This window comes from Leiobunum rupestre, chromosome 7, assembly GCF_980474605.1.
Source record: "Leiobunum rupestre chromosome 7, qqLeiRupe1.1.hap1, whole genome shotgun sequence".
Taxonomy (NCBI): Eukaryota; Metazoa; Arthropoda; class Arachnida; order Opiliones; family Sclerosomatidae; genus Leiobunum; species Leiobunum rupestre.
In genome coordinates, this window is record NC_143390.1 from 5,879,178 (window position 1) to 5,895,417 (window position 16,240).

At 35.2% G+C, this 16,240-nt stretch overlaps 1 protein-coding gene across 1 annotated transcript; it reads left to right on the forward strand.

Annotated features, from left to right (window-relative positions):
* The first annotated feature begins 268 nt into the window (after positions 1-268).
* Positions 269-11,103, forward strand: LOC149934186 (BOS complex subunit NOMO1). The gene is made up of 10 exons (XM_090181090.1): positions 269-494; positions 1,101-1,329; positions 1,645-2,015; positions 3,622-3,817; positions 4,370-5,412; positions 5,482-5,797; positions 6,499-6,890; positions 7,823-8,081; positions 10,357-10,467; positions 10,587-11,103. The coding sequence occupies exons 1-10, from the start codon at positions 325-327 to the stop codon at positions 11,052-11,054; spliced, it is 3,555 nt and encodes a 1,184-aa protein (XP_090037216.1). The 5' UTR covers positions 269-324; the 3' UTR covers positions 11,055-11,103.
* The last annotated feature ends 5,137 nt before the right edge of the window (positions 11,104-16,240 follow it).

Here is a 16,240-nt window from a genome sequence, read left to right on the forward strand (position 1 = left end):
TCAATCAAATTGAGAGCAACTAGCCAGAAAAGTGTGAATGTGGATTACGGGCTGATCGGGTAGATCTCAAGCACTCGAGAGCTGCACTCAAAATGAAATCGCTAAATATCAGCTAGGCTATCAGTAACGATTGTACAATATGTAAACTGAAAAGGTTATTTAATTCTTGATAATGTTCTGTTAGCGTTACCCAAAACATATGTACAGTCCTATTACAGTTTTTCTTATAAAATCGTCCGCTTCTATTTCTGTTAGTAATAACCATTTGAATTTTCGCAACTAATCCACGTTTTTAATAGCCTAAGAATTCCTTTAAAAATAAATATGATATTTAGAATCCCTTTTTTGAAAGCTTCGCTTATACTTGTTACTTTTGTAATTTTTGTCTTTCACTTTGGAGACATTCTGGTGTTATCAAGTGAAATATTAGGCTGTGGAGGTTTTGTGAAATCGAACAGTGTTGATATAAAATTTTCAAAAGTTGAATTGAAACTGTAAGTGGCCCTTGTCTAACTTTTTGTTAACTGGAGAAATATGTAGAAATGCTTTTAGTTTTTTTGTGGTGTTTTCTGTAATCTTGAGGTGGAAACTATTGACCTGCCTCTATTCTATTTTTACCTAGATCAGTCTTTTAGGAAAAGATGATTGGTCATTCGACTAATTTGTATCATATTGAATAACTTGTCAGAATAGTGGTAGAGCCTTAGATATTGATATATGTGTGTCAGTAACAATACTTTCAAGAATTGGATAGATAACTTTCTGAAACTCTTAACACAAACAATAAATAAATTTGGGACTAAAACTATAATGCATAGTATCAATAAACGAGTCTGTATTTAAACAACCAAGTCTGAACTAGACGGCTCAACATTATTGTACGAACCCTTTATTTCCTAGTTGATCAGTGCAAATAGTACTATTTTGACATAAACTGCATAATTCAATGCTGTGTTGTCCAAGCATTCATTTTTGTAGCAATAAAATTCATGAGATAAAATATTTTTGCAGTTGAAATCTGTACTGTTTTAGAAAGGTTCACTGAAAAGTTGGCTATCCCAGGTTCAAAAATATGCTAATAAGCATTTGTTTTTGTACAGGTATTCTAAACAAGGCTCTTTAAAATATCAAACTGACTGTGCACCGAATAATGGATACTACTTCATACCATTGTATGATAAAGGAGAATATGTACTGAAAGTTGAACCTCCCGAAGGCTGGAAGTTTGAGCCATCTAGTGTGTCACTTCATGTTGATGGAACCACAGATGCCTGCAGTCAAGGTCAAGACATAAACTTTAACTTCATGGGATTCTCCATTTTTGGCAAGGTATTTGTTTTTAAAAGGAATATATATTTTAAAATTTGCGCTAATAAATTTGAAGTTCTTTGAACATTTAATAATGTAGATGCAAAAAAAATGTAATAGAATGTAAACAGATTTTAAATGTTTTGCACTGAAAAAATCATTCTTTATTCTACAAAAGGAAAAATAATGAAGGAAAAATTTTTTTATTCACTTTTGGGAAACTTAATTTTTATTAAAACCCACCTTGAAAATTGACCTTCCTGGTCTGGTTGCAGATCTCTGCGATCTTCGACTTTCAAAGTGAAATTCTGAGTAAAAAATAATTTTTCTTTTTAGGTTGTTAGTAAAGGGAGTCTAAGTGGCCCAGCTGGTGTGCAAATATCTTTGAAAAATGTAAAAACTAGTGTTATCAAGGAAACTGTTACTCAATTAGGCGGAGAGTATAAATTTGGTGAAGTTTTCCCGGGCGACTATGTGCTCTCAGTTTCTCATCCAACCTGGCGGTTTGAGAAGAAAGAGGTGCTGTTGCTGGTTACTAAAGACAACGAGAAAGTAGCTTCAAATTTTGTAGTTACGGGCTATGATGTTTCTGGAAAAGTTGAAAGTGATGGGGAACCAATTAGAGGTGTTCATTTCATGTTGTTCTCTAAGGACAACTTAGTTGGATATGTTGAAGGCTGTGACAAAGGAATTAAGGAAGGCTTCAGGTAATTGTAAATTTGTTATTTAAGTTTAGAGAGTAAAGGGTCTTATCAATTTGGGCAATTGGGGCCCACAAAATTATGGGATTCAATATCTTTGAGGCCAAGAAATTCTAAGTTGATATACCAATTGATAGTAAATATGGGCTTTTATGGCAAACTCGTCTGAATATCAATTTCGGTAATTGAGGACCATAAAATTGGGAATTTTTTTAAGTAATACCAAAAGTTACGTAATTTCCAAAAGTGGGTCAATGTAATTGTTTTTCAAATGAATGTTTACACGCGAAGTGAAAGCTCTGAGGGGTGGAGGGGGTATTCATTGGGGAGGGAATGAAGTACAAAAGTAGAAATAGTGTCGCCAGGCAGGAGCTTCAAGGACTAAGGAAGCTCTGGGGAAAGCTAGCAGGCCTGTTGATTTTTTCCCACTCGTCGGAAACGCTACCACCATCTATCTATGTTTTAATACCAAACAAAAAGGCTTCGCATCGTCCATCCTAGCCTAGCCTTCTATGTGGTCGATCTCGATAGCAGCATTCATTAAATCTTAAACATTGGAAAGTATAGGAACTTGCACACTTTTGGTAATACATTAATTGGTAGGAAATATGCTCGTGATCGTGACTTTTGTAAATTGTGGCTCAACTTGAAAAGAGGCCATGAGTGTATAGTATTTGCTAGCCTATATTGTTTATGTCGTTGTTCAGTTCAGCTAGAGATATTTCAAGGAAATGTTATTACATAAGGATTAAATAACTCGTTACCGATGTTCATGACTTTTTACTATAGAGCCCAAGACTGGTGTTTATATGGAATTTTGATATTTAAAGCAACTGTCGGCTCTATCATTGCCACCTGTATTATGATAAGGCCCTTGTTATTAGAGATGGCAATGAATCCATCTGATAATTAATGGTAAAGGAAGCTAAAATTCAAAATTGCAAAATAATAACGTCATCAGAGAACCATTGTAGAGTACCTTCATAGTGGACTTTATTCTAAATTATATGCCCATACCAAATATATTTCTAATAAATTTAGAAACAAGCCAATCAACGCAAGGGATACTTTTATCTCCCGCGTTTTTGGTCAATGTGTAGCTTTAGTATTTTGGTTTAACATTAGCTACAGTACTGCTTAGAACAAAGTTCACTAAGCGCGCGCTCGCTTAAAGCGAAACGGGGGTCTCGCAGTAGCTCTAGCTCATGTGTCTCCCCCATAAGCGCCGCTTTAAGCGAGCGCTCACTTAGTGAACTTTGTTCTAAGCAGTACTGTACATCTGTTGAAGAAACAGCTAATACACTGTAAGGAACTAATTGGCCAGTTGCCACTCTCAGGCCTTACAACACGTTGAGCCGACACTTGCTTTAAAGTCTAACGCTAGGGCAGCAAAATGTACCTCTGGTTAAAGCATTCAGGTTTCATTGTCCACACCACCCTCAATAATATCAATATGGTATGTTAGGTTAGGGATTATTATTACATTATTAGGTTTACCTATCAACAATACTAAAATTCCTTTGGGCCCACTTTTTTAAAACCTTTACCATTAAGTATCTCCCTGAAAATGTTTTATTATAAATAAGTAAAATATTTTCAATGTGCATTTTAGAGTTCAAAGTCAACATCGTTACTTGTGTCATACAACATCAGGAAATGATGGCATATTCACATTTCCATCTCTAACACCTGGACAGTATCAAGTTATACCTTTTTATAAAGGGGAGCACATTGAATTTGACGTTTCTCCGAATTCTGTAGATTTTATAGTAACTCATTCAAGTGTGATGCTAGACAAGAAGTTCTTGGTAATTCTGATGTTTAACTTACATTTCAATTCAAAAGGTTTTTGTTACCTATATCGCCAAAAGTAAATAAGACTAGAACGGAACTCATATTCTAGATCCCATGTCTAGAGAATGCATGATACAAAAGAATGGCTCATGTGCTCTTTTCTTGAAAATTTGTGCTCTTCTATAGGGTCTTTGTAAGAATTTGAGGCTTACTTAATAGTACTCAATGTGCAATTGTTAATTTTTTTTTGTTAAATTCTAATACATTTTAATTTTAGCAATAGAATGAAATAAGTAAAAAAAAATAAGAATGTAATTTCTTAAACACAAGTTTAGTTTTCCCTTATTTAACCCTAAGAAATAGCTAACATACTACTTTTTACGGTGGCAGAGTACAGGGCACCCTTTCCAATTTAATAATGTGCAGAAATTCTACTAATTCTGTGTGGCCCTCAGAGATTGACACAGCACACAAGAACCTTATTACATAAAATGGCAAAATTGCACTACATAAAATTTATATTTTGTGGCTCAAAATTAACTATAAAGTTTTTTTTTTCTTTTCAGGTTCAAGGTTTCAGTGTCAGTGGTAAGGTAGTTACAAATACTGGTTTGGGTATAAGTGGGGCGAAAGTGTACTTGGATAAAAGCCATCAAGGAACATCACATGGAAATGGAGTTTACCATTTAGAAAATATGGTCACTGGATCTTATAAACTGGAAGTGGTAGCTGAAAACTATTACTTTGAGCCTATAACAGTTAAAATAACCCCAAACACTCCGCAACTTCCAGATATTTCACCCACAAAATTTGACGTGTGTGGTACGCTAAGTATTTCTATGTCGGATTCGGATTTTAGTTTAGCTAAGAGGTCTATTAAAGTCACGGAAAAAGGAAAATCAGAAGAAACAATTATTGCGACTAATAATGTGGGAGAGTTTTGCGTAGCTTTACCTTTGGGTGAATATTTCTTTGAACCCTATATCTCAAAAGAAGAATCTCAATCTGGACTGCAGTTTTCTCCGAATAAGCAGAAAGTTGTCATAAACCATAAACCATATCTTAATTTGAGATTTGCACAGTTTATTGCTACTGTGAAGGGAAGAGTGAAGTGTCTGGAGCATTGTAGCAATTTGCAGCTGAGACTTAATCCATCTCGTAGAAATGGAGATGGGTTTGAAATCGTTCCTGTTGATGGAGATAAGTTCGTTATTACGTCTCTGCTGCCTGGACAATACCAACTTGCGGTTTTAAGAAACGATTGGTGTTGGAAAAAATCAGTGTTAGATTTCACAGTATTGGATAAGGACATAACGGGTTTGGAACTTGAACATGTAGGATATCAAATTACATTCATTTCGTCACATTCCACAAATGTTGAGCTGACTTTACCTGATAAATCAAGGAAAATTACTAAGTTGACAAAAGGAACAATCACAGATTGCCTTCCTTTACCCGGACAGTATAAAATTACTCCTGTAGATTGCCATATTTTTCAAGAGGATTTCTTTGTGTTCCAAACATCTCAATCCACACCTGTTTCACTTGTTGCTACTAAACATTTGGTTACTGGAACTGTAACTGTCACTGACAATGTTACTGATACTAGGTAAATGCTCCATTTTTAACAAAACATCTTGTTTTTTAAATTTTTCTCATACTTCATTTTTTATGCCAGACTTGAAGTTTCTCGAGATTGGAATGGCATTGTGGAAATGGAAAACGTTACTTTAAATGAAGGACCAGAACGAACATACACATTTTCAGTTTGGGTGCATCCTCAGTCTGTTTTGACAGTCAAGCCATACTCTCAGAGTCTATTGTTTCAACCTCAGTTCATGGAAATTCAAATTCAAGATGACTGCATGCAAAATGCTATAACATTCAAAGGCAAAATGGGTCTTTTTATTCATGGTACAATCAATCCACCTCTTTCTGGTGTTCGTATTACCATCTTTTTAGACAACTCAACAAAGAAAGATATTGAACCACAGGTATTTATGTCTTTAATATTGTCTTAAATAACATTCGATCATAAATAGGACACATCTTAGTCTCATACCTAAGTACTGATAACTCTCATCAAGTTGTTACTACTCTTCCCATTAATGATGACTGACTAATCTGTCGCCAGAATTTTTAACCAAAACCAATTTAAAATTACTTTTACTTTGGTAAAATTATGATAATTATTGATCAGAATATAAAAGTGACTATTATAAACACTGGTTTTGTTCTTCAAGATAGTTGTTTTTGAATTTGGTCCCAAAATTGATTTGGGACTTGTATTTAATATCAAACTAACCATGAGTGATTCCGTCAAATAAAGGAAATAGGAAGTACTTAACAAGTTTCCTGTTTTAAAACTTTCATTGGTTCAATCACTATCCAACAGACTAATTAAACTATATTGAATAATGTCATACTTTTATAATATTTTGCTTATGGTCCTGATTCCTGAAGTGAAAGTATTTGTACAATTTGGTTTTGGTTTTATATTTTTTTAAACATTATTGCAATTTTATTTGAATTTAATACCGAAATGAGTGTATGCAAATTGTAAGGTTTAAAATACATCCTGTTTTAATAATTTTACATTATGAAATTTCAATTATAATAAATATAGCTTTCAATTTTGAGATTTACTAATATTAGTCAAATATAGCAAAATGAAGTGAAACTATAACCTTTTTAGAAACCCCTTGGAGAAACTCTAAGTGGAAAAGATGGGAAATTCTCAATTGGACCGTTTAATGAAGATGCGAAGTTTATTGTGGAAGCTGAAAAAGAAGGATACACTTTTACAAAATTAAATACGTTAGGACATTTTAAAGCATTCAAGCTTGCTGAAATTGTGGTTAAAGTTGTGGACGACAGTAATAATGCCCTCAATGGTGTACTAGTTTCACTTAGTGGTGGATTGGATTATAGAAAAAACAGTGTGACTCAGTCTGATGGTGAACTCAAATTCTTGGGACTAGGGCCTGGTGAATATTTCTTGAGACCTGTAATGAAGGAGTATCAGTTCAATCCTCCTTCCAAAATGATATTAATCAAAGAAGGAGAATCTAAAGAAGTTTCAGTCAAGTAAGATTGCTTAAAGTACTGAAATTACTTTTAATATTCAAATATTGGTATATGAACTTAATTAATGTGCTTACAATTGTTAGTGCAGACGTATCCTGTTTTCATTTGTTTTGTATGCATGATGGGGCCTATATTTAATATTTAGTCATATTTTGGGAAATTTATTCAGGAGAACTGGTACATTTAAAATAGTAAATTTTTACTAACCTGACAATGAATCTGTTTCCTTTAGCTGTATTACAAAGATGTCTATTATCAAAAGTAACTTAATTCCAAATGGGGTAATGGAAGTGTTTTTGCAATGAACGTTACTCATGAAATGAAAGTTTCAGAGGGGAGTAGGGAGGGTATAAATTGGGGAGGGAGTGAAGTTCCAAAGTAGAAAGTGTTGCCTGATGAGAACTTTGAGAACTAATAAGCACTGGAGAAGGTCAGCAGGCATATTGTTTTTTTACCACTCAATGGAAATGCTACCTCTTCTACCTACATTTCAATGCAAAACCAGAAAGTTAGTGCATCATTCAATAAATCAATAGCATTGGAACTGGCACACCTTTGGTAATTGCAACTTTTGCTATTATCTATCTATTTATAGTATTTTTAATAATATTTCATTATTATTAAATTGTATTATATTTGTCGAAAAATCCATATTTTGAAATTTCTATAGTTTGGTAACGACTCTGTAGTTTTTGCTTAAAGTTCATTTGAACATTATGTTGGCCCTAGTTTATGTGGTTAAAATTTCAGTTGGATCAGCTGACTGCATTATGTAACCTGTTTGCTATTCAATCATATTATGCTGGGCACTTAACTAATTTTGGTCATAAGGCTGGCATACCAATGATAGAATAACTACCCTTATTATTTCTAATATCTTTTCATTCTTCTAATCAAATGATTAGTTTAATAAATAACAATTTTGACTACAGAGGTAATAGAGTTGCGTACAGTGGATTTGGAATAGCAACCTCACTAACTGGTGAAGCAGAACCTGGTTTGCTTATGGAAGCTACTGGGTTTGGATCCGAAGCTTGCAAACCATATCAAGAAGAAGCTCTTACTGAGCTTGATGGAAGATTCCGTATCAGAGGGCTACAGCCTCATTGTAGCTATAATATTCACCTTAAGAAAAACAGTGATGAAAATCAGCATGTGGAAAGGGTCTCCCCCAAAGAGGTTATAATTAAGGTAAGTAACTGAAATATTTGACAAAATACAAACACATCAACACCCGTCCGACTTTTATTTTATTTTGGATACTTTAGGCAATACTGAACATTTCTGTGTCAAAATTATTTTGCGGAAATGAAAATGTGTGGAGACATTAATTTTGTAAAATTTGTGTTTTAGCGTTTCTTTTTGCCAAAATTTGGCCCGCTTAATTGTTGTAGATGAAGTAGGATACACGATGGGCATAAAATAAATAAATATGCAATATAAGTAAAGCATTTCCCAATTTTAATTTAATGGTAAAACTTGCGTAAGTTAAATGTTACAAAAACTAATTTTCCTCTTGACATTTTGCACGACTGTGGAACATTTCTGCGGACAAATAACCAGGGATTAAACGTTTCCTTAAACCAGAAGGAGGAAGGGCCCTTTTTAGGGTGAGCCCAAAGTCCTATACGATTAGTGCACCTATCTCTGAACACACGACGAGTGTAAAAACGTTTCGTGGACAAATGCCCAAATATAATCTTAAAATAAGTGTTGGCGCCACATGTTCGCTACACTCTCATGCTGGGGGCGCGCTGCATCACCCCAACTCCATCCTTGCTAATCATAGCATCGCGACCTAGAGGACATATTACCAAGAAAAATAGAGTATATTTTGTCCCCAACCAATAAAAATTCACTATTTTGTGTATCCTACTATACGACAAACGGAAAATGGGGTTAGGGAAACATTAAAAAAAAGTAATATTTCTATGTTTTTATTCCGGCAAAATAATTTTGACACCGAAATGTTCAGTCATCTAAAGTATCACAAAAAAAAAAATTCCCCCAACATCTTATTGCTTGCTCAACCAATTATTAAATCAAATGCTCTTTAAATACCATTGATTTTCACTTCATAAGTACTTGAAACCTATATTTTCCTGTAAATTAAATGGAATTTAATAATTTATTGTATGGTTTCCTTTATTTTTCCAAAAAATATCTCCTATAAAATCCTATAAATTGACAAAAAATTTCCTATTTCACTTGCTTTTGATCTCTATTATTGCCTAATGTAATTTCCCTCTCCAACATTTTAGTACATCCGAATCATTAAATTGACATGTTAAAGAAATAAAAGGTTGATTGAAGCATGTATCAATTAACTAGATAAATTAAAACTTATTACGTTTCATGTCTACATAGATTTGTTTTGTATCAAAATAAATTATTTTTTGTTTTTAGCAATTAGTTACCCTCTGAACCAAAAACCTGGGGTACGTTCAGCAGAGCTCATCGGACTCACCGATTAGTAATCGGTGACATCGGTTTCCTACTGTACGCTTTGTCGCGTTTCCGGTTTTGACATGACAGTCATCGGTTACTCACCGAAGTCATCGGCTTGAGGAGTCGGTTTTTCCGATGACTGACGTCATTTCTGACGTAAAACTACTATAAAAGCTACAACATTTTAAAAACACCGATGACTGAATAAAAGCGTTCAGCAACTTACGACGTCATTATGACGAAAAAGCTCATCGGTGGAAAATATCAAAGCCATCAGGTTTTTTTCCGTTGACTGCTGCTGAACGTAGCCCTGGCTACTGACGCTTGGTGCTAAGAACTAAAACTAGACTCGAGACCCATCAGGGTTCGGGCTACTTCAAACCCTACCCGACTCAAAATGAAAGCATGCATTTGGCTCAGGGCTGGACTGGCTAGTAGTTGGCCCCACCGGCTATGCAATCGTCTGGGCCCCATTTCCCATTAATGCCAAATTTTTCCTCTTTGGCCCCTAATTTGAGTTACCCCCGATCGCCAGTTAGCCGCCCGGGCCTGATTTGGCTTGCCTCTATATCGGGTGAAACCCAATCTGACCCAATTTGTCAGGTTCTGGGTTAGGTGTTGGGTTCCTGAAACCGTAACCAATGGCAAGCCTAAACTACTACTGGAAGTACGAAAGAGGTGAAAGGTTTTTGGTTCAAAAATCTACATCTGAATCTACTTAATAATGGTTTTGACTTAACATAGGTTATTTTAAGTTGTATACGAACATAAGTATTTTCAAATAATGTGTTAATGGTTAAAGGGGTTTTCCCCCAAGTTCTTCGGTTTCCCTTTCCAACTTGTAGAGGTTAATGGTAATAGTGGGTGTAGGGAGCTGTCACCACCCTCCTACGCGTTGTAACCCGGCCACTGTGCCTTGGTATTAGGCCTAGATGATTATAATAACTAGTTTGTATTCAATTTGAATAACATAAAAGTTATATACAATTTCAATATTACTAATTCATAGTATTTCCAGGTTACCAAGGGAGATGTTCATAACATTCAGTTGGTCGTATTCAGACGGTTTAATCAAATGGGTGTTAGTGGATATGTGCAAACCAGTCTTGATTATCTTCCCACATTGAAGGTAATTATGTGCTCAATGTATTCTTTCTTGACATAATTTTGCTACCATTAGTGGTACTAATAAGTACCAAAATCAAAGTAGTTTAGAGGTTAAGAGATTAAACTTGTTTAATTTTTCAGGTACGTTTGTTCAGAGAAGACAGTCCAGATCAAGCCATCCACACTCTAAACCTAGGGCAAACCTGCATTTTCCATTTTCCATATTTACCTCTTGACAACAGAAACTACCTGCTGAGACTTGACAGTTCTTTAGCCAGTAGCCAGTATCATTTGGATCTGCCATCAGCCTCATTTAAAGCAAATGCTACTTATAGACATTTTTCCTTCACGTTTAATCCACGACCTAAAAGTTCTGAACAAGAAATGGCGCAAGGGTCCCTTCTTGTTTTACCGTTAATACTGGTAATAAGCATCCTCATATTTAATTACAATAAAGTGCTGCCAGTATTTGGGCAGCTAGGAGATGTAGTTCAATCATTGTTAAGTCCTACAAGACTGACAACCACATCAACTTCAGAGGCTAATTCATCTGTTGGGAGTTTGGAAAATATTGGAAATAGGAAGAAGGTTAAAGCTAGACGAACATAATTTATTTTGTTTATAATTAAATATTATTAATAAAGTTAGAAAAGAAAAATGACTTGCTGATTAATTTAAAAAATAGATTTAAAATTGAAAGTTGTGCCAGAGATGAGCATAGTTACTGAGGAAAATTCTAATAAGTTAATCATTAATTTCTTAAAAATTAATAAATTCTTCGTTTAATTCATAAACCTCATTCTTTTCAATCATGCTCCAGAAAGCGAACTAGTTCCCTTTTACCTATTTTAAGTCTTATTAATTATTTGTATTGCCCAGTCTTTAAATAACCGCTGTAAAGCTGAAGAACCACCACCATGTAGTTTCAGTAATTATTTTATTTAGGGGCTGCCAATGTTCAAGTTGTTCGATTCTAGAAACTTGGGTTTGTGGTTATTCAGTTACATACTCTCATCTAAAGCATCCCCTTTGATTAAAAACCACGTCTCAGCACTGGCATAGGTAGAGAGAGAGAGAACTAATACCAATCGAATGGCTATTCCAGACATTTCAGAAGATTACTGTATGCAATTTAAAATGTTTTCAATTAGCTTTGCTAATTTTATATGTATACATTCCACTTTTCCATAATTTTATAGTTGGCTAATATGGAAGAATTTGCGCCCATTTCAAAAATCTCAAGACTGTATCCAGCACCACATAAAGATTAAAAAAATTAATTTTGTCATTTTTCCCCATAACAGGTTAGAGATAAAGGGGAATTATTTGTTAGGCATACATAATTATTAAGGCCTGGCTTTAAGTTTTGCAGGGCCCTGCTGCAGAGCACCATGCAAAAAATACATGCTATCTAAGATTGTTTTCTTCTATTATGGTTTTTGGTGGTATCATTGAAAATAGTGTAACCAATTCTTTTCAATTGATTGTAAAATGCCTAAAAATAAAAATTTGCTGTAATTGCCCGAAAGTGAACACTGCTTACACCATCCCCAAAGCTTGAACGAAGTAAAAAAATACCTACTTCAAATCAAGTTCGGTGAAACAAACAGCGAAATTAAGACAAAATGGAGGCAAATGCAGAACTAATTTGTTACAAGCTAATCTCTGGGAGTATATGATCATCATAACGAATTATATGTCTTGAACATGTATAATTTGAGCTGCTGACTGATTATAGCATTGGAAGGTACAGATATAGCCTTAGAGAAATCTACTTAAGTTATATAATGTTGATTTATCTCCTTAAATGATAGCTTCTCTTAATTTTTTTTCTTATTCTAAGGACATAAAAATCATGGTTATTAATCTTAATATTAGTATCTAAAAAGTTATTTTAATTTAATTTTAAAAACCCTTAGTCATGGCGATATGTTAAAATTATATATATATATTTGTTGGCTTGACGAGGGGCCACGGTTCGAAAGCTCGCTGTTTTTCATTTATTTTACTATAAATAAATATAAATATTAAAAATTTTAGTCATGAAGTATCCCGACTCTATATTATTTATTTTGGCAAGCGAAGCTAGATTTAGTGTTTCTATTATGTTTAGTTTGTTTTACACTCATATCTAATCAAAATTCACTTTAAAATATCAGTCTTTCCTAATTGCAACAGTGATAGGCGCCGTCCATGGAGTATGGTTTATACCATTTCCTAAATACAAAACAAAACCAGTGTATTATATTCAATGGTTATATTAGCTTACTTCCCTCATTGGATCTACTTTTGTGGATTCCACCGAGGTCAAGTATCTTGTTATAATCGACAGCAAACTAACATCAAAGCCTCACCTTGACCATGTTGTCAAAAAAGCCAAAATGTTATTTTGCTTAGTGGTCTATTGGATCTTTACAATGATTATTATAACAATTATCTCTAATAATGTGGTAATGGTCCAGTGGTCAAGGGTTGAACTCATCATGGTGCAATCTGAGCTGGGCTTATTGCAGAGGCTGGCTTCTGTTGACATTACAGGAGCTATGCAGTGGCATAGCTGATGGTCCCCAAGCTTCGGGGGGCCCAGCTAACCTTAAAAAATTTAAAAAGGGGGACCCGATAGAGATTTTTGCGGGGGGCCTCTGAGTTCTCAGCTACGCCACTGGAGCTATGAGAACAGTCTCAAGCTCTTATCTGGAAATTCTCCTTCATATTCTTATGCAATTTTTGTATAGAGATGGCTATTATGGGTGCCTATAGGCTGTACCATAATGGGGGGTGGAGGTCTACTAATTGGGTATGTAGCCACACCAATTTGTTTCGTCAATACTCCAGTCAGTTACTTTCTCAATGAAAAGACGTTTAGCGTAAATTTATCAATGAAAAGACGTTAAGCATTCCCTTTGTAACGCTCATTTTTAAAAATGTTATTTAAAACTTATTGCATTTAAAATATTTCCTATTTAGATTAGTGTTATTTAAAACTTATGACATTTAGTTTTTAAGTCCCTTTTATATTTTTCAATTTCTTACGGGTGTCCAAGTCGTAAAAAGGTATCATTAGTATTTTTCTTGTAAAATGTATTATTGTTGTCCGTGTAAAGTATCGTCTCCCCTCTACATGTGGCTCTCCCCTAACCAGCGTTCGGTGCTGGGAAAGCATGCACATCTTGACTCATCCATTGTGCGCTATAACCCCTCTCTCTCTCTCTCTCTATTGTTGAATACTCAGCGTTGTATCGTAAATGACTTAAAGATGCGCGCTCTCTATTGTACGGCGTTCGGACGTCAATAGTAAACTATTGAAAGAAGCGTTATTTCAAACGGCCACCTTTAAAAATAAAAACTACAACCACGTGTACCCTTCCCGAAAACCACGTGGCGACATGTGGTACCGTCGTGCGACCTTCTTCCTGGGAAAGACACCAGATGATTTCATCTTTCTACTTTTAAACGCAAACGTTTTACAGCCAATAATCTCTACAATAAGAAGCCACCAAATGTCAGTTTCCGTAATTAAACCACGCCTACTGAAATGGTGCTGAACAAAACCAGGGAGTTAGAGATATTTTATGGCAGAGTCAGAGAGAGGGATTGAGTCCTCAGAGTCCTGAGTAAGTCCTCAGATTCCTGAGTGACAGAAGAGCCAGAGTTCGGATCGAGCCAGAGGTCAGACCGAGCCAGAGTTCGGACAGAGCAAGAATTCGGATCGAGCCAGAGGTCTGACAGAGCCCGAGATCGGACAGAGCCAGAGTTCGGATCGAGCCAGAGAGTGGACCGAGTTAAAGAGCGGACAGAGCCAAAGGGATAAGGAGACCCAAACGAGCGACGTTGAACGGCACGAGACAGTTTCATCAATCGGTGAGCGAAAGCCACAGGCTTCAAACTATTGTTATAGAAAGAGAGCCCGCGTATCCCTCCCCCCGCGATGTTCGTGTTATTGCATGCTTATTATTATTATTATTAAGTGTTTAAGTATTTGATTGACATTTGTATTGTTATTATTATTTTGGTTTACAATATATAAAAACTTTTGGACACCCGTACTCTCGTTGTATATTTACCTATATCATACCCCTAGACATTCTTGAACCCGGTTACTTAACGTTAAGGTTGTTTCTCACGAGATTCCTCCTACTTTGCTAACGCTAGGGAAACCAAGACACGTTAAATCGTCTTCAGAAAATTAGCGTTGCACCTTTCCAAGTCGTATTGATGGAACTACTACTATTGGAACCAAAGTTGAACTTGTGTTGTTCATAGATGGTTCTAAGACCGGCTCTGGAGTAGGGGCCGGTGTCTATTTCCAAACTCGAAAGTCTGGGCGTGTTTGCCAGTATCTTTCAAGCAGAAATTTGTTATTTGCCTTTGTGTTGACTACTGAATAAAGAAACAATATCGTGGTAGGGTCATCCAATTTTTTTCTGATAGTCAGGCTCTAGACCAGTGTAGTGTTTCATCTAAACTGGTCCACAGCTGTATGGTTCTGCTCTGTGGTATTTTTTAAAGCAGTTTTTGTTCATATTTATACAATTATTTAATGAATCGTTATTTGTCTGTTAAGCCATTCCTGGCTTGTGTACAGAAATTTGTTTTCTAATTGGTTTTATTTTGTACCTGTTCATATCATTCTGAAGCATGCTTCATTTGTTTGAAAACCATATTTAATCGAAAAACACATGGAATAGGAAAGCCTTTTTTTCACATATGAAAGTAAGAAGTAAAAGTTGAAGTAGGACCCCATGGTATGTTTTTTGGGTGAAGTTCACTAAAGCGGCCTCATCAAATTTTATATTAATTTAGGTTGCGCCTGATAGACCTTGTCACGTAGATGACGAGGGTATTTTTATTTTGGCCGTAAATGATTATTTAATTGTTTAATTTTAAAAATTTCTCATTTTCATTGAATTTTATATTTTTTTGGTTGCGCCTGATAGACCTTGTCACGCAGATGCCGAGGGTAATTTTTATTTTGACCGCAAATGATTTTTTAATTTTTAAATGTAATTTTAAATTTATAATTTTTGGGCATTTTCACGTGTTTCGTTGTATTTATTTCCGTCGTGTGTTCGCCGACACCACAGTTTCGGTGTCCTAATGAATTCCACGTGATATTCCTTTTTTTTTTATAAAATCAATTACAGTTTTTGTTTATTTTCTCGGTGTTTTGTATTTTTGGGCTACAAAGTGATATTCCCGTACTTTATCAAATCTATTACAGTTTTTGTTCATTTTCTAGGTGTTTTCTATTTTTGGGCCACTTTTTTTCTGGTTGAGATTAAAAGTATATACTTGATGCGTAAGGCTTGGTACTGTCCTCTAGGTCGCGTTATAGATGGCCCATCGCTTTTAGTATGGGGTTGGGGAGGCGCTGCGCGCCCCCAGCGCTTGAGCGAAGTGAGTGCGCGGCGCCATCAGGTGCCAATACGGGCAATCTCAAAGTGCGTCAGGCGCCAATACGGGGAGTTTACACAACGAAAATATTTTTTAGAAAAACGTTACTAAACTCCTAAAAAGTTGATTAAAAAATTATCATTTGCGGCCGCAAAAAAATTGGTTTAGTAATCTACGCGTCAAGTGCTACATTCTCCGCCACAAAAAAATACAAAAACACGGTAATTCCCTAAAATTACTAAATTTTTAAAATTAAGTTAATTAAATTATCATTTGCGGCCCAAAAAATTAGTTTCGTAATCTACGCCTCAAGTGCTACATTCTCCGCCACAAAAAATACAAAAACACTAATTCCCTAAAATTACTAAATTTTTAAAATTAAGTTAATTAATTTACATGAG

What these genes read in the sequence shown, in the direction of transcription:
- LOC149934186 (XM_090181090.1), top strand. Translation starts at nt 325, where the DNA reads ATGATATTTAGAATCCCTTTTTTGAAAGCTTCGCTTATACTTGTTACT. An exon ending in GGAATTAAGGAAGGCTTCAG is followed by an intron (nt 2,016 to 3,621) that starts GTAATTGTAAAT and finishes TGTGCATTTTAG; the next exon opens with AGTTCAAAGTCAACATCGTT. An exon ending in TCTAAAGAAGTTTCAGTCAA is followed by an intron (nt 6,891 to 7,822) that starts GTAAGATTGCTT and finishes TTTTGACTACAG; the next exon opens with AGGTAATAGAGTTGCGTACA.